Raw genomic sequence first — 27228 nt, forward strand, 5'->3', positions numbered from 1 at the left:
AAGACTTCCATTGGTGTTAGAATGCACCACGTCAGTCGAGTCTACAAGTTTGTGTTCTGTTGAAGGAATCAACCTTGTTACCAGCTGTTTGGTTCTAAATATATGCTTATCTCTATTTTTAAATGCTACTGCTTTTACTAGACAGTTTTATATGTCAGAGCAAAGGGCTTTGCCCTTGGTGAAAGACATGTCTAGAATAGAGGTTTAAAGCAGTCAACAGAAGCTAGCAACTTTCTGTAGGACTTTATTGAATGGACACCATCAAACATTTTTCTCTGTAATTATAATCAAACATAACCGTAACTCTGTAAGTTTAGGGAAGCAATTAACTTCTACTGTACATAAGAGAAGTTCCTCAAAAAATAAACGTTCTGAACAGTCTGCAAAACACAAAACACAAAAAGTGTATATTCAAATTTTCAACCTGATTCACAATAATTTCATGATCTTGGATACAACAATTGTATGCTGGCAGTTCCATTATGACCAATAAGATGAGCCATAAAAAATGAAGTTACTGTTTTACACCAATGTTTCCAAGTCAGAGCAGCTATATTTGGAAGGGCATATCAATTTTGTTGTTCTGTAGGAATGTACAGTTTGAGGGGTTCTCTGCCTTATATGCTTAATGCCAGAAAAATACATTTAATATATTAATATAAAATTAAATAATTTATTTTTACTTTTCTAAGTGGAAGATAACAGAGTTAGCTAAATTTCCTCAAAAGCAATATTACACAGAAACAAATATTCCAGGCAACACAGGCATGCACAGTAAAGCAGTCAAAGCTCACAAATGTATATAGCTCATCAACAATATTTTTTAAATAATGAGGTTACAAACCATGAAATATAGTTATATTGAATAATCAAGATCAAATTATTTTACAGGCAGAAGTTTATTTTGATGTTATACAATTAAGATATTGGTGAAAAAAATCTTCAAAATCAAGTAAATTGTATTAATCAATAGTTCAGTTACTTTCTTTAACTTCAGTTAACTTCGCTAAGAGTTATGTTTTTGTACTGGTAGGAATAGGCGTAGCTATTAAAAATTATCTTGCATTAGTCTGCTTGTTACTCCTAGGCAAAAATGATGTAATCGCTGGGATCTGAGCAAAGTACTTTTTCGCCCGGATATGTTTTTGTTTTATTCTGTGAATAAATGCTGCTTCATAAGCCTGAAAGAAAATCCAAATGCCATTAAATACAATGAAAATATTCATCAATCCACAGATTACTTTATATTTTAGACAGTATAAATAGTGACCCTTCAATGGACTAAGCCACATGATTTATTCATATACATTACAGAAGGAAATAAAACATTTTGTAGTTCTATACTGCTACCTTATGGTCCAACAGTGAAAATCACTAACCACTCCTTGTGAAATGTCATCTTTTAAGAACAGGAACACTTCTGGCATTTTTTATCCAAGATAAAATTCATTCATTTATTTTCAAGTAAGAAAAGTTGTATCTATCTTTTAAAAATTAAAAATGACAATGGCTAAATATCATCATTTGCAAATTGATAAATACAGGAAATTTCCTTACTAAGAATCAGAGTGATTAGTTACATATAATCACTGCAGAAAGCATTTTTCAGTATTTGAGTCAGCAGTGATAACATCTTCACAATTTCTAGTGATTAGTACTATCTCAGATGATGCTGTAAATAAGCATAATATTTAGTTGGGAAAAAAAAACAGGCAGCTTTGCTATCTCTAGATAGCTTAAGAGGCTTTTTTTTTTTTTTCTTTTTTAAATGAATGAGATCCAACTTACAGCATTTTAACTTTGCCTCATTTTCTCTTATTTCACAATTACTTTTTGAAGCAGAGCTTTGGCCATTACCAGTGAAGAAAGGCAATTCCTTGCTGGCCCGTTTCAATTTTTGTAGCAAGAGTTAACTACAAATACCATACAATTTTAAGGTAGGCTTGCGTATCTTATCTGTTGCTTTTCAGAGCTTTCTCCCACCTCCACTGAAGCAGGAGATGCAGAGGAACCTTCTGTAGCCCTCTGCCAATCATACAGTTGTTCTCCAACTTTGAATGAAGGCATTTGGAATAGGAAAAGTAATGGTTCTTCTCAAGGGTATATACAGAGCGTATACCAGCTTAGAACACATTTAATAAAAAGCGCATGAAATTCAAGACTTTTACTTGTCTTCACAGATGAAGTTTGTTTACTTTCAGCTTTTCATTGTACTTGAATAATATAAAAAAGCTGAAAAAATTCACTCTGTACTCTAATGTAGTTTAAATTTCATTACTTGGGCTGAATCCAATGACAGAGAAAGTTTAAAATTAAACAGAAAAAGGTTTTATTGCAGTTACATTAAAGTAATGAAATATTTTTAGTACATTTTATCATTCATATTAAAAACACAAGTGTAACCTGTGGACCTAACCAAGTTAATGGCATTTCTGACTATGACATCCAGACTTAAGAAGTTAAACCAGGTAAATGCGTAATCAGAACCTCTGCCTGCTATAAAGCCAGTAACAGATTCATGGATGCATTGTTAGACTCAGACTGCCTGAAGAGTCTTACTGACTGGAAGTGAGATAGAGGAGTTGATAAAGGAATTTCCAGCTTGAAACTGATTTTAACTTTTAAAGGTAATGCTCATATAAACACAGCTGCTTGAAAACACAAGTTAGGCATGCACAGACGAAAATATAGATAGCTGAATTCCCTTTATCTTTAGAATGCCCTAACACATTTTGTTCCCAAAGCAAAACTTCCACTGAGTAATTCTTTTCCTCTGTGAATTTTGTTCTCAGATACTCTCAAGACTTCCATAATGACTAACATCAGAAGCTGCATTTGTGTTGCATACATACTGTGTTAGAAATTGAATTAAGTACATCCTGAATAAAAGAATGCTATACAACAATGGCCTTGGATCACTACTTATATAAATCAGAAACCTACAGGAGAGAGGCTTAATAATCCATTACTAATCACAAGACAAACACAGTCCCCAGGATTCTATTGTGCCACAGAAAACTGAATACTCTACCATATGATGTCCAGTGGAGTGAGTTATTTACCAGGCACTATGTTCAGATATGGGATTTGGGGGTAGTGATATAAAAATACACAGTTTCAATTACTTCTGTACCAATTCTTAAGTTTTCCCAACTCAGAGCTGCCATTACATTTTTATTATTTAATTATAAACTGTAGGACTACATTTTCAGTGGCACTTAAATGTAAGAAAGTGGCACTATGTGAGCAAGTAAGTTGAAACAAATTTTATTATGAGAAATCCTTAAGTTCTAGACAAAAGGTTATACATGCCATTCTGTTATTTGATGATAAATTTATGAGGCCAGAAACAAATGAGGCTAAAGCCTATACCAGACCAAAAGTACACAGGTGTTACAGTATTTAGAGCTTAGCATATTTTACATGGCTGGCTATGTCGGAGCACAGATGAGGGAGCATCACAGATGTGGAATGGTTCTCAGTAAGCAGCATGAATGAGGCAACTTAGCTTCTTGAATTTCAGGTGGGAGAACCGGGGCAAGACAGTTTAGGTACATGGATGTGAGCTGTAGCCTGCCAACTTCCCTCTGGACTACTGCCTCGTCTATTTAATACTACAGACATAATTATTTAAACAGATATAGTGGGCCAACTCAAACATGCATGAGTGTAAGGACTTTGGTCAAACATCACTACACACAGGATTCTATTAAAATGTAATAGAAGTATTGGAAACAAATTAAGCCCATTAAATTTTACCTCTTGAAGGTTACACAGCTTAAGATGTGCATCTGCCTCATCTTTAGTGAGAAGAACTGTGTTCCATGGAGACCACTCCTGCTGCTTATCCCATCTGACCATAACCAAATCATAGAGATCACTGCAGGCACTAAGAGCGGACTGACAGCCCCAAATGTTCTCAATCATGTACTGTAGATCTTGCAGCTGAAATGGAAAATGGGTAAGAAAGAAGAAACTTATTTCATTCTACAAGAAGAACATGGTAACCATGTAAGAATCCAAGTCAGCCTTCGAATAAAATATTGTTCTATGCACATGTTATACAATCACTTGGTTAAAGAACATCTAGATATACACTACATCTTCCTCTAGCACAGTGTGGCAATTATCAACTACATTTTTATGTCATCTCTAAAATGCTACATTCTTACTTTGATTGTTTCTGCCAAAGGCAATTTCCCATCTTCCTCTGACATCCTGATTGCTTAAATGCTTTTATAAAACTTCTTAAATCTCATGTTTTTGTTTTCTCGCATGGCATGCTTTAACCTGCTCAGACTTCTTTGGTTAATAATAATAATCCATCTCTATTATTACTGAGATGTTTACCATTTCATTCAGGGGTTCAGAATTACTGTTATCGAATTATTACTGTTATTACACTACTAAATTACTTCAAGTTTACATGTAGTCAGGATAATAAGGTGTGGAAAATGTAGGAAATTAGGCCAATAAAAACTCTCACCCATGACAGACCCTAAATTGCCTGCTCTGCTTCCTTCCCCTCACTCTGCTGTTGATGTGTAAGAGTTTATGGTGTTCGTGACTCTGTTACTCATTTTATCAAATGAGGTCACATATGATCAGGTAGCTACACTACAACATTAACAAAATATAATGGAAGGTCCGTTTGTAAAGGTTCTCTGGTACAGAAAGGTCTTTAGATATATTTTTCACTCATGTTTCAAGTTATTCTGCATTAATCTTAATTTGTTTAATTTATAACTAGCTGTCAGAAAACACTACTAAAACTTGGTAAAAACAGCATCGTAAATGAAGAAAAAGAATTTAGGACAGCAGTTACCACTGAACTTTGGCAATGTTTTCAGTCACCCTCCATTGATTCTTCTCTGTATCAGTCATGGAAACATTATTGGAAGATTTTTATCTTCAGGAGCCTGTAAACAACAGACTTTTAAACAGGTTTTCTTCCATCTAACCTTTTGAAAAAGGCTCATTCCTCTAAGGAGAAATCTTGACTTATTTTGTTAAAATAAACATTTACATGTTATTTATTAAATTCCTGACAAAGGATGAATGAAAGTATACCAGCATGGTGCTTCAGTGATATACAGCCTAACGTATTCTCATCTATCTTGCTTCCAAAAATCCAGGAGCCCATCTAAATTATTTCCAGGGAAAATGTGGATAAAAGCTTGGCTTAGAACCTCCACTTATAATAAATGTGTGCCTACTAATTCCAGGAACATAGGATTACTGCTACATCTGGTCTTAAATCTGGTCCTGTGGGGCCTCCTTTATTAGGTTTCACTAATTGCTTCTATTTTCAGTATTTCCTCCTTTTCACAAAATTCTGAATAACTTCTATATCTTCTAAGAAGCCAGAAATCTGTCAGCAAACATATTAGCAAGTAGTACTATTTATTTTGTGTGTGTGTGTATGTGAAGTATTTATTTTGTGTGTGTGTGTACATCTTAGAAGAATTTGCTAAAGTCTATATTGAAGTATATAAAGTCCCATGCAAAACAGATCTACAATCTGACTCTTTTTCCTGGATTATTTTTTTTCCCTGAAAAAACAGGCAAAAGTTTGTTCTATGTTAAAACTTGTCTAGTTATGGGGGAAAGTTTTACTTAAGAGTCAACTTCTGCACTTTCTTGAGGTAGATATGTTTTGCTGTGAAAATTTACAGCTCATTGATTTCATAAGAAACTCAGTTCCTCCATCCCAATAACTTGTTCTGTTCTCACAAGAAACAGAAATGCCCTTCAAACACTGCCATGTAACAGGTTGGGAGCAAGTATCAGAGAGCACTCAACAGCTGAGACTGGGAAATGAGGGTAGGCAACGAACTGATAAAGGAGTGAAGAGTATTCATTAGTTCAAATGATCACTCCCATTAGGATTTTGCCCATCAAGAAAATCAAAGCCATACTATGTACCATTGATTCTAAGGAGCACAGCATAGTTAAACCCTCTGAAAGAATTAAAGGCAGCCTCAGGACTTGACACAGCTGCTGATCTAGCTCATTTTGATACCACAAAGCAGGTCTTTAGCTGTAGCAAGCTGAATTTAGCAGAGCTACCCTAACACACACCAACTGCTTTTTTTGCCTTAACAGCACGTGAAGTGTTCAGCTCAAGCAGGGTTAAAATCAATACACAAGACATCTGAAGAAAAATCTTCTATCTTATCACAAAAGTCTTGCATCTGTCCACAGACAATCCAGTTTTGGTACTGCACTGGACAATAAATCAAGCTGTCGTAGACGTTGCAAAAGACTTCTAGTTGTGCCAGTGTCATTTTTGATGCCTTAGAGCTGTTTTCTGGATACAGTGGAGTAGAGGACAAACAGCGGTTGTTAGGGGAAGAAAAGAAAAAAAAAAAAAAAAAAACAGCTTGGAAAAACGTAATAATTTAAAGAAACGTTTGAGAAAAGACAAAATTAATAACTTAAGATGCAAATCTCTGCTGTTTAAATATTTACAGCTCTGAAGAGAAAAAGTTAATTTGGATGAAAATGACATGGAGTGTCCAGAGATGCTGTAGTGGTAAAACTGCAATGGCAAGAGAGGGCTTTCAGTGTCAGCAGTTAAAAAACAGTCATGTTTCAGTGCATTAACGGCCACCAGCATTCTGCAAGGTCAAGCATCTGCTGTTCTAATGCAGCCAAGAGTGTTTGCTGGAAATATTTTGTAAGTGATGAGATGTGAGAGACATCCAAGTGAGTTTGAAAGATGTTTACATATTCAAATAAAAAAAAAAAACAAAAACAAACAAACAAACAAAAACTGTTCAGCTTAAATAGAAAGCAGTATTGACAAACAAGCATCTACTAAATCCAAACTCTTCTGTTATATTTCTTAACACAGGCATGATAATTAAAGATCCAATCTTCCTTTTTGGCATATTGATGTCTGGCTTCTGTTTGCTTGGTTGCTGTTTTAGACATCCTGAAAATACAGTTCAAAACTGTCCTATGAATGTTGATGCCATAGAGATTCCTATTTCTAAATCCCAGAATGTTCAAATAAATTTGGGCTGTTCGATTTTCAAAAGATAATATTTTGCAATTACTTTAAAACTTTCCCAGTGGATACTGGATGTCAGATTCTTTTGTTGACAAAACAAATAGTAACAACTAGAAGAGACAGAATTTGCCAAAGGTAGAGACAAGAAGCTCTTTGAACTGAGTTGTTCTTGCAATGATCATTAAGAAACATTACCTACTTAGAAATGCTGCAGAAGACTACATATAATTACATATGATAGTAAATAATTTAGAAAAATAAAATATTTAGTGAATCTCTCTCACTGAGTGCAAAGCAGTAAAAATTCCAACTATACAGATGCTCTGCTGACATAAAACAGAATGTAAAGACTCTGTTTTCTTTATGTTTTCCTTCTGAGAATATAAAAAATTCACTTGTATTACTACAACAATTCAGAAAAAGGGGCTAAGGTTGTTTTACTAACCCTATGTCTTCAGCAATACTCCAGCCACAAAAACATCACTGTTCCTTTACCAATGATGCCAGTGGCTTTAAGCAACAGTATCACCACAGCAGTACCAGAGAATCTGGATCATCTGTTTCTTTGACCTGCTAGCCAGTCTTCTACCTTCTTTTAATATATTGCTTGTAACCACAGCTACATTTCAAGAGCTCGAGTGCTTTTTCTTAATGGTAGTGAACATCACATATCACAGGGAGAAGTTTTTGTCGCTTTTAGCTTTTAGTTCTCTTCCTGTCAACTACATCCACAAAATAAAAGGAAAATTAGAGACAAAGCCACCAGTTTCCATTATTAGCAATGATCTCTCAGACAGTACCTGAACTAAGAAAACAATTTTAGTATCATCCTGGTAATCAGCTTCAGACTTTCTGAGATTTTCTAGTATAAGTCTGTACTTCAAAAATGATTCTCGTTGCCGAGCCTCATTATCAAGCTTGCAACACAAGTGACATCTGCCAATGGTGTGGGAATTAGCAGGAACAGGAAATTCAGTAGATGGTAAGTAATTTTCGCAGCTACGACAGAAGTTAACATTTTTATAGAGCTTTAGAGGATCTGGTGGAACCTAAAAGATTTTTTAAAAAAAAAAAAGGTTAATTTATCACAACGTGATAATATCTTTGTATTACTTGTGTGCCACCCTAACTCTACCATGAATACATGTATTTATGCAAATATTCTAATATTTAAAATCCACTAATTAATTTTAAAATACTCATTAGGATTTATTTTTCTTTTAAATAGAAGACCAAAAGCCATTCTATTTTCTTGCTGTACTTGTTTAAACCAGTTATACAAATCAGTCAGTTTGGTTTTTTAAGATATATGAAGACCTTCTGCTCCAGTGCTCTTGCTAGTGCTTTTCTGTAAGCAGATTGTCATCTTTCCAGAATGGCTGATAACACAGAAAGCAGAAACCAATTCTTCAGCATTTAATTTTTCATGTGGAATCTGTTCTTCACGTCAAAGATAAAGCCTTGAGCTTGCAGGCATATTAATACTTCAGCATAAAAATATGAAATCATCAAAACTCTGTGTCCAAAAGCAATACTGGGGAAGACAGTGAACGAAACTTGCTAAAAAACTTATCCTCATCTTGCTTTGTGGTTCTGGAAGGAGTATAATGCAGTCTGTGCAAAAGGCTCAAGTCTGTAATAGGGTAGCTTGAACAATCTGACAATCCCGCTACCTACCGTGGTCATCTGCCTTTCTTTGAAATGCCCAGAGGCTGTGGTCACTTTGACTGTCTGTTAATGAACTGCCATCTTTTTTTATGGTCTACAGGAGGTTACAAGGTTCAAAAACAGGTGCAGTTCAACCTTGAACTCAAGATACAGTGAACCAAAAGCTACAAAACCCAAGCATTTCCCATCCCCACTCTCTGCTATGACCCATCTAGGTAACCCTGATGATAAATGTAGTGAAAATTTACTGTTAGCTGATTCTAAAGCCCATTATCATTTACTAGGTCCCTATCCTTGAGACACTATCAAACACCATAAGAGGAATCCTCTCCTGATATATGCAGAATACATGTCTTTGCCTAAACCAGCCATAATGAGTGATATTTTTACTACAGTCTGCAGTTAGAAATGAAAAAAAAAAAAAAAAAAAATCACACAACTTAAAAGAGGTATCTACCACTATCTCCCCTTCCTAGCTGGATCTGCTTTTCATGAAGTAACAATTGGTTGTACAACAGCAGCTCATCACTTTGACAATGGCAATGTTCCTCCTTCCTGGATTTGTGAGACATTACACCTTCTTCCAGTGGAAGAAAAAATGCTTTGCAATTAGGTCATTTTCAGCTCTCTCTGTTGGTTGGTGTCGTTGCTGTTACAATTTCCTGTTACTACCTTGTAAGATCTGTAAGACCTTACAGCGCTCTCTCTTTACTATCTGCTACTTCTCAGATTGTTAAAACCATGTTAAAACTATGCTTTCTCTATGACTATATAAGATGATTTGTATGAAAATTGTATGTATTTTTACTTCTTGAGGAACTCCTCCAGCAATTCTACAGCAAAAAGAAATAAAAAAGTATTCATGGTTTTCCACTCCCTTTTCTATCCTATTTAGTTTCATGGCTATTAACTCAGACTGCAAAACAGGAACAATACCTTAAGTATCTTTGCAACTTCAGGGTTAAACTTAGGTGTTTTAATATACTGTAGAAATAACGTACAAATTCTTTTCCTCAGTCCTTCTAAGTTGCATTCTTTCACCTCTCTCGACATAAGATCAACTTCTCTGTCAATTAATTCCACTATTTCCTTTGTTAATTCACATGCATGTTCCTGAAGGAAAGTACAGGATAAAAAGGGGAAAAAAAAAGTACAACAATATAACAAACAAAATAATTCTAACACAGATACAAAAGCAAACTATGGACACTATGCCATTCATTCACAGCCCCTTACATTCTCAATACGAACAGAAGAACCTGTAGTGTCTTAGGAAAATAACCTTTAAAAACACTAACGTAAAAAGCCAAACAACTAAGAATACTTACAGATTTTGCTTTAAGGAGCCTGTATGCATACTGAAGCTATGAAGAACTGCAAATCTGGAGGCACTAAAAAACACTGAGCATCTGAGATGAGGCACAGAACACAGGCACAGTTTTCAGTCTCCAAAATCCCCAGGAAGTCCCTAAGAAGCTTCAGCTTCTTTTGGCACCCTCTGGCTATGTGACAGGAGGTGTAACATGTATACACAGTTGTGTTTTTTTTTTTTTTGTTTGTTTTGTTTTGTTTTTTTATATATATATTTTAAAAGAAACAAAACCAAAACCACCCAACCAGTCAAAACACACACACTAAAGACCTGGAAGATTTATAAGCATCCTTGGAAATTAGTCATTTCAATACTTCAAATGCTTATAAAGAGATTCTCCAGGGATAGATAGCAGGTGACTAAGTTCAGGGTTTCTTCACCTAAAACATGAGTGTTAATTTACAGAAATTCTAGGCTTTGATTACTACAACAATGACTGTATTCAGATGGGCAGAAGTTCATAAATTAGCAATGCTCCCAATGTCATATTGACTTCAGATCAAATTCTGCTATTACCAAAGGCAACAGGAAGATGCTAGTTTGTTTCAGTAAGACCAGGAAGCAACATTCTGTTCTAGTTTGATGTCATCTTATCATCTTGAAAGTGCCTTAAAGCTAAATTAAATAAATAAATAAATAAAAGGTTTAAAAGAAATGCAGCCAGCTTCTATTTCACTAAGAATCCTGGCAGTAGCAGTGGGGATGGGGAGTGAGAGGTAAAAGAAAAAAAAAATCAGTATTTGCCAGCCATAAAAGTGGCAGCCAAAGCAACAGAGAAATGATAAGGTTGTGAATGGGGAATCTTTCAATCAAAGGAACATCTGTTTCAAGAAAAACAAAAAAATAGTAACAGGCACTCACATCTCTGTCATGGTTTTCATCAAGTTGTTACAAATATTAAGCTAATCTTTGTCCTATATTTGTATTATATTTTAATACACACACACACAAAAAAAAAAAAAGACCAAAAACTTAAAATTCTACCACAACTTGAAGAAAAATGCGTACATCACAAAGTGCAATATGAATTTAGAGTATACCTGGAATATAAATTATTCTCTCATGGTACATTAGACTCTTGCTGCCAGCTGATCACGCTGGCACCTATTTGCCAGAAGAAGCGTTGCATATGTATTGACATAATTAAATGACTGTACCTCTGGAAAGTGTAGCTTCAAGCCAAACATAAATAGAAAAATAAAACATACCTCCACTGTACGTCTGAGTGTTAACAGCACATCTACTCTCTCATCTTGTGGGATGTCATTCATGCTAACACTGCGGTAGATTTCAAGCAGTTCTCTGGCTCGGAGTGTGTACGGTGTATCCATTTCAGTGGTTTTTCCATCATATGCTTTCCATCTCTTGGGTTGCGCACACTTCAGAAACAATTTGTACAACTGAGCTGTTATAAACTGATCACCAGCTGACCAAGTGCATTGTTACATCAGGTTTCACCAAAGCAAACACTGACTTGACTTTAATGCTTGGCTAACACAAAAGGCTAATTCTATTGTCGATATTTCTACAGTACCTTTTCCACCAGAGCAAGCATTCAATTGCACACTTTGTTTAAAATTGCAGGTCATGAAAATTTTGACTTGGAGTATATTAAAAATAAATAATATTCTCCTACAGGGATACGCTCTGCTTCTTTAAAATGAATTTACTGACAGTAGTGATGGAATACATTTGCTCTGTGTTTCATCTCGCAGTCATAAATCCCTCTAAACTATCAGTAAGATCAATGGGACTGTTGACTGTGTAAAGATCTCAAATTTAAGGCCTCAAAGGCTACTGCAGTGCAAGGCACCTCCAGGGAACTGTTCTATTTTCGCTAGCTCTACAGGCAGATAGAAGGCATAGACTGGTAAAGCTGACTAAGGTACAGTATGAATTTACAGCTTATTGGATACTTAGCTGGCTCCTGTTTTGCAAACCTAACTACAGACCATACTATTCCAATTCTCTTTGCACATCTTGAACTTCTGCAGTGAGAAGTTACATGGGATCAGCTGCACTACTCAGTTCGAAGAGTCCTGGCATTCTCCTCTTCCTGCAGGACTGGCTCTGGTTGCTGTCCACACTGATACACTGTGGAGCTAATTAACCATGGAGAAAGATATCTAAATCCAACAGAAAGCTGGCATTCGAAACCCTCTCCCTATCGTTGTCTAACACCACTCCTCTTCCTTAATCTTACACGGAGACAGTTATTTGCAATTTCACTGGGTGTGTTAATCATTAATTTTCACTGCATTTGGAACTTGAATATTCTCAAACACCTGTGAACTTCACTTTGAGATCTCAGTGTCAGCTAACTAGAGCAACACTTCATGAAGCCTTTGGATGCCTGAGTAGTTTTGTGGATATGATTTTAGTATCTATGTGATGATTATTATTATTATGATGATGGCTTGCGATGGTGGGAGGTCATACAAATAGCAAGAATGTTAGGTAGATAGAACAGATAGGAGCAGTCTTCACCACATCAAAATAGGGCTTTCATCTTTTAAAATTATAAAATTAGGTAAGCAAAAGAAAGACAAAGTAATTGAAAAGAGGGCCTAATACTGGATAACATTTAATTACTTTATCAGTAGGGATGGAACTATAATTAAAGTATTATTAATCAGAGATCACAATCCAGATCCAGAACTAATTAAGAAATGCAACAGCAAAATGGACATTAGTGAAAAGTAGAACTCGTCATTCCTTAATGAAATCTTTGAACTTCTGCAAAACCAGAAAGAAGCTGTTTTCTGTCAGGGAGAGAAAGGAGCATTCTAACATAACTTCATGACTTTGTTACACTAACTTTGTACAGTACTAGAAATACTGAAAAAAAAAAAGAGGCAAACAAAAACCCACCAACTTAGAAGAAATATTACGTTGCCCATCTACCTTATGAAAAAGCTGTGACAACCATTGATTTCCACAGTGTACGTAACTGCAGTACATACATTTGATCCTCTACAAAGAAATCACTTTTTGTAAGACATAAAGGTCATCTGCTTATACTAGGGAGAGTCATTGAGCAGAGATTGCCTAGGACACGGTTACTGAAGCTAGGTTCCTTTGCTAAGTTTACACAATCCAGATATGAGCTAGCAGTCTCAGGGCTGTACGCTGCAGACCACCTGTAACACAGACCAGCTATGTTATGATCACATTTAAATTACTTAAATCAAGAAAATCTATCTGTAACTTCCTCACTACCTCATCAAAAAGGGTATTTTATAAAATGAAGCAAATTAAACAAACAATGAATGATGCAGCTTTTTATTGAAAAAATAAATACAGAGATCTCATCACTATGGACAGGATTTCGAGTGTTTCAGAAAGAATCTCAATCTCACTGATTTCAGGACTATTTTCATGAAGGATTGACATAACAAAACTAAAATTACAGATTTTTTACCCAGCTTTCTCCTGACTGAAACTGTCTGCTGGCAGTGCTGTGGAATTTACAATAATGCTGTTATCTGTATTACTTCAGAGAGCAAGACTACTGTAACTGCACTCTGCTGCCAGCACAAGAAACCAGAAAAAAACACCTGAAGAGAGAAACAAAAGAGCACAGATACAGAGAGAAAAAGGTAAGCAAAGCAAAGAAATGAAATTCAGAAGACGTGTGCAAAAATAGCAAAAAGTTTGAAAGGTATGAATAGAACAAGAGTTAATGATTACAGGAATGCCTTTTAAAAAAACTCCAATTTTGCTCTTCAAAATTTGAATGCAGACAAATGAACTTGGTGTAAAGAAGACACCTAGAAGGTAGTGCACACATGACCAGGAGAAACCATTCTAAAAGCACACAGGCATGATTAGGGTACATGCCTAACTTAGGAATGAAGGGAACAAAAGTTACTATGAAAAAGCAACTTTCATATCATGTTGGCTAAGTAGAGCTGCTTGCATTCTTCATACATGAAAGGCGTCATTACAACTTTAATGGCAAGTGTCTGAATTAACATTATCAGTTCAAAGCTGAAGAAATAACTGAATAAAGTGGCTATAATCCACTCCAACAATAAATTTCATGTGTTTAAATTGCCTTGTTACAATCATAATGAGCCACCTATTCAGTTTGACATTGCCTTTGTTTTTTTTAAATGCAGAGTTTATTACTTTCTTTATCTCCTGTGTTAGGCTGCTATCTTTGTAAACGGGTTAGTCCAACACTGCAGTTGAAATGATGTTAAAAAAAGAAGAAAAAAAGCAAACAAACAAACAAGCAAACAAAACCATGAAAAGATGCAGAAATTAAGCTAACTAGCTTGTCAAATTAGAAAGAAATTAGTCTCTGTACTGAAACACAAACGTATTAATGTAAAATATGAATAAATAAAATAGTAATAAGTGCTCCTGAAGTATGTCCACTGTTTGGAAAGAGACGTCTCTTGTCTCTCAGGTCTCTCATGAATCTCCAACCATCAGCTATCAATAGGAGTTCTGGTACTGAAGAACATTTTATTTCTGATTCCTAAATGCAAGAAAACTGTCTGGCTCCTGAGAATATATACCAGAAGTAATCTATACAGGGTAGCACATTGGAAAGCAGTGCAGAAAAGAAAAATAAAGATCAAGATACAGTTAAGAGGAAATATATTTGCTTTAGACTGAACCAGGCTTCTTTTCCTAGAAGGATGATGAAGGAATGATGTTAAATAGTAGAAGCAAATATTTAATATAGAAATGCTTTGTGGTTCTTGGTATCGTTCCTAAATATTTAGTTTATTTGTTTTTTGCACTCTTGATAGCAGTAACAGAGAATTCAGTCATGTCACGGCAATAAACCTGGTAGCAGTTCCCCCAGTATTTCAGATAAGTAATTTGTTCATAATGAAGAAAGATGATAGACTTTATCGAATCATTTTCTGGGGGCCTGTTCCCATGCATCAATAATAAAATGAAGAGTTTACTTTGGACGAAACTGCCACTTTTGAGCACTAAATAGTCTAAAAATTTTGTTATTCCCAAACTATTGCTGTTGCAGTATTTCTTTTCATAATTTTTTCATATCCCCTGAAAGCAGACAGAAAAGAAAATAATCTTCTCAGAGGTTAGATTGCTGTTTTAATTTAAAATAACTTTATTTTTTGTACTTCACATTAAAGAGCCACTGAATGTGATATCATTCTAAATCATCTTTATATGACCTAATTCTATTTATTGTTTTTCAAATAGATGAGAACCCAAAGAACACTCACATTAAATTTCATCCCTATGATTACACAAAAATAAAATCTCAAGTTAAAATTGTAGTTCAGCTGAAACCAATGAGTTAATCACTGAGTTCAATAAGATACAAGATTCAGTTAAAGCTCTCTTGGGTTTCTATCCTGTACAGGAACACAGAGTAAATACTTCCTTTGAAGACAGGCATAAGATTATCTAGGAACAGAAGCCTGTGCTCAATGGGGAAATAAACAAAAAATCTAGCTCCTGCAGTATAACATTTTTGAGGGAACAAAAAAAGAAAAAAAATAACTAATTAATTCTGTAGGGTAAAATTTAATTTTTACAAATATTTAATGCATACTTCAAAGTTTGCATTTAAGTTTAAATGCAATAGCAGACTTTTCCGCTATAGAGAGCAATGAACAGTACATACCAGAGGGAAGATCATTGAGTTGTTCGTTTTGTTTAGTGAAACTGAGTATTTTTGAAAGGTAAGCTTATAGGCAGATTTTTAAAGATACAGAAACTGATTAAGAAAGAACAGAGTTTCATGCATGAATTCTTACATTCTAATCTCACAATACAAAATACAGAATAATATGCAGTTTCCTGATATTTTATAATGGCTTAAATTAGCCATTCTGAGTTCTGTTAGAACTTGAGCCTTGCATGATGTTAAAAGTGCTATCAGAATCATGTCCTTTATGCATGATGGTTACACAACACAAAATTAATCTGCTCTGTGCTGATTTTTGTATTATACATATACACAGCTACTTTTGTATATGAAAAATCTAAAGTGACAGTCCTAATGATGCACTAATGCATTGTTCATCCTTCAATAATCAGTCACAGTGCTAGGGAATTTTCTCAGCTTGGAAAAAGAGCATCACTGACATGAACAACTAGAAAATCTGGATATAGAGAACATTAGCATTCACATGATTAACTTGTAAAGCTGTAAGAGTTACTTTGGGCTGGTAATTTACAGATGTCTTTTCTCTTCCTGTACTTCATAACTTTACATGTATGTTCAGCCTAAAACTACTTTACTGACCTTACTCAGAAAGTGCAGTACTGCTTTATGTTGATTCTCCTCATCTGCATTTAGTTTGTGTCTCCCAATGGAAGCAATCAGCTGTGCCTCTTCTTCTAGAAGTCCACAAAGTGCTGCCTTTCTTTCAGCTCCAGTAAGAGTTGCGTTAATCCGTTCAATCTCCTCCTGTCTCCATGCTACAGGTATAAATATTTTAGGTATTTTTTTAGATGCTTTCCAGTGAAATTCCTACCTTCCTATTTCAGATATAACATAATTATTAGTAATAATAATTAAAAAACAGTTTCTGTATTGGGAAATCGATTGTTATACATATTTTCAGTACACACAAAATGGCACAGAAATTAATGTAAATGATACAGGTGCTCTAAGAGCGTGTGAGTGTACATCAATTGCACGCTGCCAAGTCATACTCCAAACTCAAAGACGATTTAAGAGAAAAATGAAAAAGAAGAATAATTTAGTTTCTGTGGAAATGCAGGGTGCAATGATTTCTTCATGATTTTGCATCTCAAATAATAATGAGTCTCAAACAGCTGTGAATGATATGAACACAAGAATCATTTTAAACAAATGCTGATCAAACTTGCAAGACAAGATATCATGAAGATCCACCCAACAGATTAAGAACAGCATCTTACTGCGGTGCCACTGGTACTCAGTGCTTAGAAAACCACTGCTTCTCCCTGCAGAAAAGAGTAAAATCTAAAGAAGACTGACGTCATCCAAACCCAAGATAAAACTTGGCTGACAATCATATTTAGCTCTTCAGGTCTTAACAGTGAATATTGAGTAGTATCATCTTTTGCCACCTAAGGCAGATGAAACACACTTATAAATAGACAATCACTACTTCACTCTCCATTTCCTCTTCCAGAACTGAACCCTTTAAATAGAAGGAAGGGACACCAAGCCACTAGATAATAATGACAGCAGCAAATGAATCAGTACATGCTGTATGAGCACCTGGCCTTCTAACTCACAGGGTCAAATCACCAAACCACAGGTATCTCCTACACTTTGAAGGATAAACTAAATACTTAATAACAAACATGCAGACACACCTATCATGGCTTATTTTCTGGTACCCCTTCTGATATGCAGCCTACGTGCCCTTACAGGAATCCCTCAGTAAAATCATTATGTTTATGGAAAGCTGTTTTGCTTTGCATACATCATAACAATTCCTGGCTTTTCTGAAGGGTCAGTTCCATTTCAAATACATCCTGATATTTTTGTAGGTAATTTTGTAAGATCCCAAGTTTCCATATTCCTGAATAGCGTCTCAAAGTATCTTGTTATTATTTCAGAATATTTATACAAAAGCAAAACATAGGGTAGAGAAGACAATACAATGTGATGCACACTTACTGAAAAAGCCTATAACATCAGGTAAGATTAAAGGCAGGAGGAGGGAAGGGAGGAAGGTTTATTTTCTGCCCCTGGCTTCCTTATCTACAATACCTTATGTTTTCTATTTTAAAATATTTCAATCCATTTCCTTAAGGCTCTCCAAGCTTTGGTATTAATGTGACAGCTGTCTGACAAATTCTGAGTACCCAAAGATATATTTTAAAATAAAGCCATTTCAGCAAACAAAAGCACAGCATAGAATTAATTTACATGAAGCTTTATATGCCTGAAGGGGGCAGCAACTTCAAAGGTAGAGTTAATAAATACAACAAGCAATTTTGTACTTGTAGAGATGAAGGTGCTACGAACGTTATCCATACTCACCTAGGGATTCACCATATACATACAATCAAGTTAAAGACATTCTTCTTAGATTATGTTTTACAGATAGAGATTGGATCATTATATTTTTTTTTCTTAGTGTTTTTATAGAGCAAATGAAGTTGTTCATACTTTTCAAATAACTAACAAATGTCTCTATATGCAGACATGTAGAATATTTAGATACATCTCATTTGCACCAGACAGTCAGCAGGCAAGTTTTTGTACCAAAATGAATTGCTTCTACTGGCTGACCCTGTAATATTATCCCGGTGTTGTGATCAGCAGCAATAACCTTCACAATCTCTAGAGGACAATAACCTCATTCTATTACTGTCACAATGATTTAGCTTGTGTAGACTGGTGACACTATAAGAATGTAAAAGGAGTTTCAGATGCAGGTAGGAAAAAAAAACAAACCAACTTCCTAGAACCACTAAGCTCCGTTATAACAAAGAGCATGACTGCAAGTCTCCGGAGAAGCAACTAGTCAACAACAGTAAACAAAACAAAAGCAAACAAACAAACAAAAAAAAACAAAACAGATTGATACCAGCCAATTATTTTATAGCTTTTGAAGTGGCATGTGCTTCTCAGGTTGCCTAGATCTTAAATTCCTGAACACGCAAAACTGGAAGTTCTGTTATTTATGAATCCAACTGTATTAAATTAAGCAAAAAAGACAGTTATATAACAATAAGTTTTAAATCTAAGAATATCAGGGAAATCAGTGCTTAATCACAACTTTATCTCAACATTCTTGCTTCTATTGCAAATCAGCCTCTCCACGCACGAAGAATTAGATCACAGTTGATAGCACATTAACTAGGAAGAAGTTTTTTAAAGAAATACTGGAGAAAATCAGATACTAAACAGTAGTCCTTGCCGGAAATTGAGAGAGAAAATAATCAGTTGAATACCTTGGGTTTTGATTATCAAGTTAGGCCTTTGAGAGGGCCAATTCTTCAGAAATAAAAAGCAAATCTTCTCTGAGGAGAAAGAGGGAAGGAAAAAAAACAACCAACCAAGCACAAATCCCAGAAAGATATAATCCCCAAAATTTTAAATCTTAAAACCAGTAATAAATTTTTACATTTGTCACAGAGAACAGTAATATTTATATCATTTACACATTTAGACAAAGCAATTTGTTCTGTGCCACACAAAGTATGACAGAATTTAAGATAAGTGTGCAACCTGGGACTTCTTGAATCATGAGCCTAAGCTGTATGAATAACATGCGGCCAAATTTATTTACTCAGTTTACAATAGGAAAAATAGTTGGGATGGTTTAAGGTACATCCGGTAGCTTTGCAATGAATCAGGTAATCCATTAGATCAGATCTGCATTAGGAACAGTAAGGTAAAAACTGCTAAAGAGTTATTATACCATAAGCAAGCACTGTAGGCTTAGATAAAATATGAGTTATAGAAGTGACAGTGCAAGCTTCTTGCTTAAAAGGAGACATTTTAAAAGAACTCTTGCAGGTTTTTTGTTTGTTTTTGTTAGTTTGTTTTTAATGTGCTGGTACATATCTTTCATTTTTGTTTTTCCAAAATGGCTAATTTTCTGTTATATTTACATTATTCTCTTGTTAGACTTTTAGCCAATTATCTGCAGTATTCACTTTATTTTGCCAGAAAAGTTTAGAGGTGCTTGCCTCTATTAGACATCATCCACTCTGATAGGAGAAGTCTTTCAAGATGCTCTATAGGAGTCTTAACAGATTTTTAAATTTTTGACAGCAGTTTTGTGAAACATGGAATACATTAGAAAGGAAAAGAAATGGCAACAGAAGAGGACATGGACGAAAGCAAAAGCTTCATTTCTCTTGTAAATTTCTGGGCAAAACATAACCCGTTATGAAAATATCTATATTAAATGGCAAACGATGGATCTTAATTGTGATTTCTTGATGGCATTATTTTCAGCAACTTATATGCATCAGAGTTACTTTAAACTTCTGATTCTTAAAAAAATAAAAAGTTGTTCCTCTAGCTGACCTTACATTACAGATGAAGGCAAAAACAAACAAACAGGCAAAAAAGTCCCGCAAAACAGCACAAATACTAGCACCATTCTATAAGCTGATAATTTCCTAAAAAGCTTCTAGAAATATATAAAAGTCATATAATTCCTTAAAAAAAAAAAAAAGAAACTTGCCAAAACCAGAAAAGTTTGTTTAGACTGTACTCTTTTGCTGCTTTAGGAGCGTCCCTTTAAGAAAAACTTACATTCTAAAGCATGGTAAAGCAGCTCAAAGTCTTGTTTTGTTTTAGGGTTCAGTCTTCGCTCACGTTCCCTCCTCACTTTGTCTTCTTTCTCTTTTTTCTTTTTTAACTCTTCTTGTGCCTCCCATGCCAGCCTCAGTCTCTTTTCTTCCTTCAATTTTTGTACTAGGTTTCTAGCATGCCAACGGCGGAAATATTTCTGTAATACTATTACCTACATGTGATACAATACCAAAAAGTCATCAATTTAAAAACAAACAGCATAGTTATTTTGGGTTCCATTTCTACAAGATCTTAGGGGTGTCAGGTCATGCTAACCAAGCAAGTTCTTACAGAAAACTTCTAACCAGAAGATACTAAAGCATCTGGCTAAACATATCAATACAATTATCTCACTTGGGGAAACCAATTGTTTATTCATTTAGTCAAACTGCCTATTTCAAGAAATTAAAATAAGACCTAGGGCATTTACAAAGCAGTGTCCAGGCTAACATGATGACAAGGCGTACTTAAGTTAGGTGCACAGCCACTGAATAGGTGGCTTGGATGAAGAAACTTAGAACGCCTGAACAGCCAGCCCTGCACAATCTCTGTACAGTCAGAATCACCTTCAGGAAGCAACTTTGTGCACCAAAAAGAATCCACAAGGCCACTGTGTGTGTCAGGTCTGTTTATAAATAAATATATAAATATGTACATACATACAAAAACACAAAATCCAGAAGTCAAATGCAAGTCGTGTAAATCCTAGTCCAATACTCCAGCTATTTGAGGCTGTACATGGCATTAAAGTCCTTCTGAGGATATGAGAATGCCATAGGGACAAGTGTATTTTAATCCTTAATATGTATGGAAGTTTACCTTAAAATAGATATCATTACATTCACAATGTACAATATTTAAGAAACCATAAGGTCTCATTCAAATGTTGCTGAAAACACTAATATTGTAAATGTGCAGACACACACTTACCCTATATCAGAAAGATTACCAAATGTGAAGATTAAGCTGACATTTGGAAGCTCACTGTTGAATTTACTCTTTGAACACTCTTTAAATATTCAAGTAACCTTTGTGCAACTTTACTTCACAGATACAATTGCAAACAGAAGAGAACTTACAGCTTCAAGTCGACGTTTATGGTATTCTTCTGCTGTGAAATACTTTCCAGGTGTTATTAGTTTGTCAGTCACGCTTGACACATACAAGCCAACCTTAGTCATCTGTGTTGATGTTGGATTTGCTGTTTGTTGACGTTTATTTTTTTGAAACACAGTCTGGGGAAAAAACACGTGTCAAATTGTAACAAAACACAGAGATTGTATTGATCATCATTACAAGAAGTACAACATTAGCTGTTTATAAACAAAAACAAAAACCACAAGCCTAATGATATTAATCCATTAAATACGGTCACCTGCATACTTATTGCTGACTTACATCCTCATTCCTATTTGAAATAATTGTGTCAATGTTCTATTGTTTAGAAACAAATAATAATAATAATAATAAAACATTCTAAAAAGACACTACAAAACTATTACCTGTGTTTCCCTACAAAATAACGTAGTTCCTTTTTCAGGTCTTTTTTTGGGTATTGTTTGTGATCCTGCATTATGAAATTCCACTCCTGTTATACTGTTCTTAAATCCACCCAGAAATGGTTTACGAAAAGTAGGTCTTTCAATTTTTACAGCTACATCTTGGAAGGTATCAGGATCTGTCCAAACAGAAGTTCCAAGACAGAAATATTGTTTCTTTTAGTAACAGATTGAGATTTTAAAATGTTTGTTTATTTATTGAGATAGATACACATTTAAAAACACCATTTACCTGTTTGTACTCTGACAGTGATGACATCAGGCATGCGGTAATCCTGTTGAACTGCTTTCCTGGGAAAATGTCCCAGATCAAGATGCAACTTCTCACACTGGATAGTTTCATTAAATGTAGCCACACTCCACATAAGAGTTTTATTATCCTCAATTATGCTTCCTAAAAAAATAAAAACAAAATTAATTTCTGATATGCTTCTCAAAACAAATAAAATACCTCTTTCAGGTTTACACCTAAATGATGTTATTGAAACATTTTAAGGCAGAATAATCATAGATTTTTAAGCTGGAAAACAGTTTGCTTCAACAGAAAGCTGAAGCAGTATTAGATACTATTTAAAGAGAGATCTAACGTAATGCTTTTACCACATAAAAAGTCATTCATATTCCAATTTAAAAAGTTATAGTAGCTAAATGTATGTTTTATTCTCAAGTAAATAATTTTATAACAGTTAGTCATGTACACAGTGAACCATTATTGAAAATCTTACTGAAACCCACTCCAGCTTAGACCCGATCTAAGCATACGATGGCTGAATCTGTGTGGTCTTCCACACGTTGACTTTGTGGTGTTGACTCAAAGACTATGAACCAGATTTACTTAGCTTGAAACTCCAGACATTACTTCTTTTTGGCTTAGAGATAAGATACACCATCTGGCTTTGGTACAGTGCTCTTCCCAGGAAGTGATGACCAGCTACTTGAAATAAGAGCATCTGCACAGAACCCGGCCAAGAGGCAGGCAGGCAGCAGCTCTGTATTGTCACTCACTGTGCTCACACGAGGAATGGGATGCGCTACCTTCAGCTCTGAAGACCTAAGGAAGTAGGGTGCTGAATGGAAAAGGGGAAGTCACACAGGACAGAAGAGAAAAGCATCAAGTAAATGCAGGAAGAGCTGGAGTGTTTTGGGGACTGCAGGAGAAAGGCATGGAGTACAGAAGGGTGACAGGTAAGTTACAGGCGAACCTCAGAAAGGTAAAATAGCAAGGTGACTGCTATGATCTAGCCTAAATTATTAGAAGTCATGTTATATTTGAATTATGCACTGCTATTTTTAACACACCTGTACAAAACACATAAACATACTCATATACATTTCTGGAAACAAAGACTGCCCTATAAAATGTCATATTAGTATACAAATTGCTATCACAATGTGAGATAAATAATGCATTCCTCACCTTTTCAATCAAATTTTATATAAGAATTTTAAAAGTCACTTCAAAACCAAAAACCTGCAAATGTGAACAGGAGGGTGTGAGGAGTGCAAGATGGCATAATCAAGTTGAAGAAAAAAATCTCCTTAAAGCACTAATGTCCAACGTTTTAACAAGTTCTTTACCTGTCACTGTCGAATTTGTCACATTCTCTGACAGCACTGCATCTTGAGATGTTTCTTTTTCCCTTTCTGAATTTTTTAATTCAAGTGAAGTAGGGTAACTTGTAGCAGTAACAGGAGATGCATTCTCGGGTGATGCACTGAATGGGCCGTCTGGCTCACACGCACCTTGCTCACCATTTTCCATCGCTCTGAAAAACTTTTCCTAAATCCTCTCTCAAACAGCCTACTCAGAACAGCTTGATGACTTATTTTCATCCAGCTGCAAAACACTGAGCATCTTCACAGGTCTTTAGCACACATAACGCTCCAGCACAGTGCCAGCGAGCGGCCAGCAGCCCCTACACATATGCGTGTATGTATATAATGCATATATACATCGGTGAAATGTGCACAGGGAGGAATTCACAGCCAAACCCTCCCTCAGGGCGCACAGGCAGGGGCTCACCTCCCCTCAGCGCCCCTCAGGGCGGGCACCACCAGGGGGCAGCGGGTCGGGCCGTTGGCCGCCCTCCTCCCCTTCTCTCCCCACGGCTCAGGGCACGGCTGGGACCCCCGGTACCCCGGTGCTTTGCTCCTTTCCCCCCCCGGCTCTGTCAGGGCGTCCCGATGCAGCCGCTCCCTGCAACCATGGCAGCGCGGCCCCAGGCATGCGCCCTGAGGGGCGGCGGGGGACGCCGGGGAAATGGCGGCGGCGGCGCCGTGAGGGGACCGGGGCAGCCCCGCCGCAAACCCCTCGCTTCGCACCGGCCCTGGCTTGTGACGAGGGGAGATGGAGGGTGTCGGGAATTTCCTCTGCGAGCAGGGGAAGGAAAGTCCCGTGTGAGGGGATTCGAGGGGTGCGAAGCTACGAGCTGTTGCTACAGCTCGCACAGGTGTCTCAGCGCCATGCAGGAAAACCCTGAGTCCAGAGACCTCGCACAGCTACTTTAGGGATAAAAGGCACAGCTGTGTGGTGCCAGGCTCTGGAAGGACCCTGGTAAAAAAGTTATTTCAATATAAATATAATTACATATTTCAGTATATATGGAATTACATCCACACACCATGTAACAGTATGCCACATTCATGTTACAAAGTCTCACAGACTACAGATTACGAACACAGGCCTGCTTCCCATAAAAAGGGCAGAAACAGCCCCTTACTACTGGTATCTGTTTTCTGACCCCTGGACTGAACCTGAACTCATGGTAGAAGAGGACCAGAAGTAATTCTATAGAACTAGTCACTTTGTCCCTGTCATATAACCACGCTGGTCAAACATTCAAACTCACTTGCAGTGTGAAAAATGATTTTCATACTTTGGGAAAGCATATACCTCGAAAACAAAAAAGCATCTTTCATCTACTTCCCATGGAATGCCAACAATCAAAATTACATAGATTAAAGTTGTCTTAAGAAAACAGCCACTCCAGACAGACTAAACAGCACAGATAGCACTTGAGACAAACAAAAACCTCAGTGCTGCTGTTAGATGGCAATCTAAATGTTGTTTTACTGGTTTAACAATCTGCATCTCCCTTAGGTTGTCTTAGGTGATTGTCACACATAATGACTTTAATCAGAGGATCTTACAGTGTTTTGTTAACTCTAAGGTTTGTGCTGATTTACCTTACCATACAACAACAGATAAGTCTTTTGCTTCATCACATATTCCAACATAGTCAATAAAGAAAAATCAAGCAAAATCATTATAATCAGTCTCCAAACTATGCCTTGCTAGCATATTCATCTTAAAATAATTTACTTGCAACATAGTACTCCTAATATAGGTTCTCTCTTGCCTGTAAAATATGTGTGTACTGTTTGTTGCTACCCTGTGGATTTAAGTATCAGGTATATAGTTACAAAGCAAATAGCAGGGTAAAAATTACTTTGTTTCTCTTCTTGGCAGAGGTATCCCGAACTAGGATGAAGTGAACTACACAACACCAATACATCCCAAAACAAAGACCATTGTCTTTTGTTTGTTTTCATTAACTGCTATTTAATGCTGATTCTACAGCATACTATTAATTTAGCAAACTTATGAATCCCATCCATGCTACACTTCTGCTTTCTAAAATTGTGGAACAAAACTGAACTAATGATAGAAGTAATGGAAATAAAGGGTAAGGCATGCAGAGAATTTGATAAAAAGCTGAAAAGTCCTTATCTGTGATTCCTAGACTTTGGCTTCAGTAGAACCTTTTTAAGATTCAAGTTAATCAATTCCTAAATTAAAGTGTTTGTGAAGACTAATTCAGTATTTCAGATAGATTTAGAAAATTATCTTGAGAGACACAACACAACACTTATAGACCAGCAAAATCATTGCTAATATAAAGTAGGAAACATAATTAATGAACTCATAGGACAGCTAAGTCACATGGCCAATACAGCTTTAGGAGTTCAGCTACTGCCTCAGGAAATAACTGAAAAGATAGCAATATTTTGCTACCCTCTTGCCTGTGTTACCAACCAAAATGTGTTGGTGTTTCACCCCCTGCCCTCCTCCCACACTTATTCTCACATTAGCTTAATACTTATTACCTAAGACTATTTGTCTTTATTTCTCATCCAACATGGTTCACCCTCGTTCAGGTTTATAATCTTTAGTATTTCTCATGTGGAAATGTTGTTTGCAAGCTTCAGTGAAGTCTTCTTCTGGAATGCCACCTAGTGGTCTTAGCTCAGAAGAAACCAGATTTTAACTTTCCCAAGGCAAAAAAAAAGCTATTAAAACAAACCAAGCAAGTAAAATATTTTGAAAAAAAAAAACAAAATCCTGTAATTATTGTAACAGTGTGTGGGGAAGAAAAAAACACAACACTAATGATGCAGCAAAAATAATTGCTAGAGTCAACAGAAGCAATATGTAGCTTACATTACCTAGTGGCTTTTCTTCTACCTGTCCTACTCCCTAACACCTTAATTGTAAAAGTATTATATAAGAGACGTAATTAACCATTAATAATGAAGCCACAGGTAAATCAATAGTCCTAGACAAGATACCTATTAAAAAGTATTTAATATAGAACAGAACTGTCAACCTTTAACAGGATGCAGATTTTTGTCAAATAGCTAACTATATTCTTATCTTGGAACTTGCATCAAGTTTGTTAATGGTACTGAAAAGGTAGTAAAAAAAATGTGAATAAAGACAAACCTGCACAGTGTTCTTAGATCTAATTGGGGTAGTTTTAATTAGGGCCTGTAAGCTTTAATTTCTAGGCAAGTTTTCAGGCTTCAGGTGTGCAGTCTCCATTTAAATGCTTGCAAGAACCTAGCCAGATGTGTCGAGAAAAACCTTTTTCTCCTAATTATTAGTAATAATATTCCAGGTTTGAATTAATATACATATAAATCCATAAAGTACATGTTTATGTACAAAACCTTTATAAAAAGCAAGTTACATACATACAAAATAAAGACTGATACTACAGTTTCCGCCATGTAGATTATGCTAAGTATGGTAACCTAACCCGTTAATCAAGTAACCTGTTCCTGCTGTCACGATAAGGGCTGACATCTAGGACTTCCCTGAAACAGAATTACTGTTCATGTGGCCAGTAAAATCAGCCAGCTCAAGACAGTGATCCAGATGAAATCTAAAAAAATAAATATATTTGGTAAGCCTAGTTTTAGTATTTCATCACTTTCCTAATCCTGTGGCCATAAAGACCCTGGTACTGGCTTTGAGAAAGCGGGAAGAATACAAAACCAACAGTGGAAGAGCAGGGTAGGATCATACTTTTCTACAACTTTGATTTCAAATAACATTTGTATATCAACAAATACAGATAACAAC

At 35.8% G+C, this 27228-nt stretch overlaps 1 protein-coding gene across 1 annotated transcript; it reads right to left on the reverse strand.

The window, feature by feature from the left end:
- Window positions 1-224: 224 nt before the first annotated feature.
- Window positions 225-27195, reverse strand: IQUB (IQ motif and ubiquitin domain containing). The gene is made up of 11 exons (XM_068669604.1): window positions 23442-27195; window positions 22096-22257; window positions 21807-21982; window positions 21384-21539; window positions 20266-20476; window positions 16297-16472; window positions 11264-11434; window positions 9620-9796; window positions 7816-8064; window positions 3760-3945; window positions 225-1181 (listed from the first exon to the last, which is right to left on the reverse strand). Exons 1-11 carry the CDS (start codon window positions 23623-23625, stop codon window positions 1056-1058), a joined length of 1974 nt encoding a protein of 657 aa, XP_068525705.1. The 5' UTR covers window positions 23626-27195; the 3' UTR covers window positions 225-1055.
- Window positions 27196-27228: the final 33 nt, after the last annotated feature.

The sequence above is a fragment of the Anas acuta genome, chromosome 1, assembly GCF_963932015.1.
Source record: "Anas acuta chromosome 1, bAnaAcu1.1, whole genome shotgun sequence".
Lineage (NCBI taxonomy): Eukaryota > Metazoa > Chordata > Aves > Anseriformes > Anatidae > Anas > Anas acuta.

What these genes read in the sequence shown, in the direction of transcription:
- IQUB (XM_068669604.1), bottom strand. Translation starts at nt 23,625, where the DNA reads ATGGAAAATGGTGAGCAAGGTGCGTGTGAGCCAGACGGCCCATTCAGT. An exon ending in TATTTTGTAGGGAAACACAG is followed by an intron (nt 21,540 to 21,806) that starts GTAATAGTTTTG and finishes TTTTTTCCCCAG; the next exon opens with ACTGTGTTTCAAAAAAATAA. An exon ending in AGCTGTGTAACCTTCAAGAG is followed by an intron (nt 1,182 to 3,759) that starts GTAAAATTTAAT and finishes ATTTTCTTTCAG; the next exon opens with GCTTATGAAGCAGCATTTAT.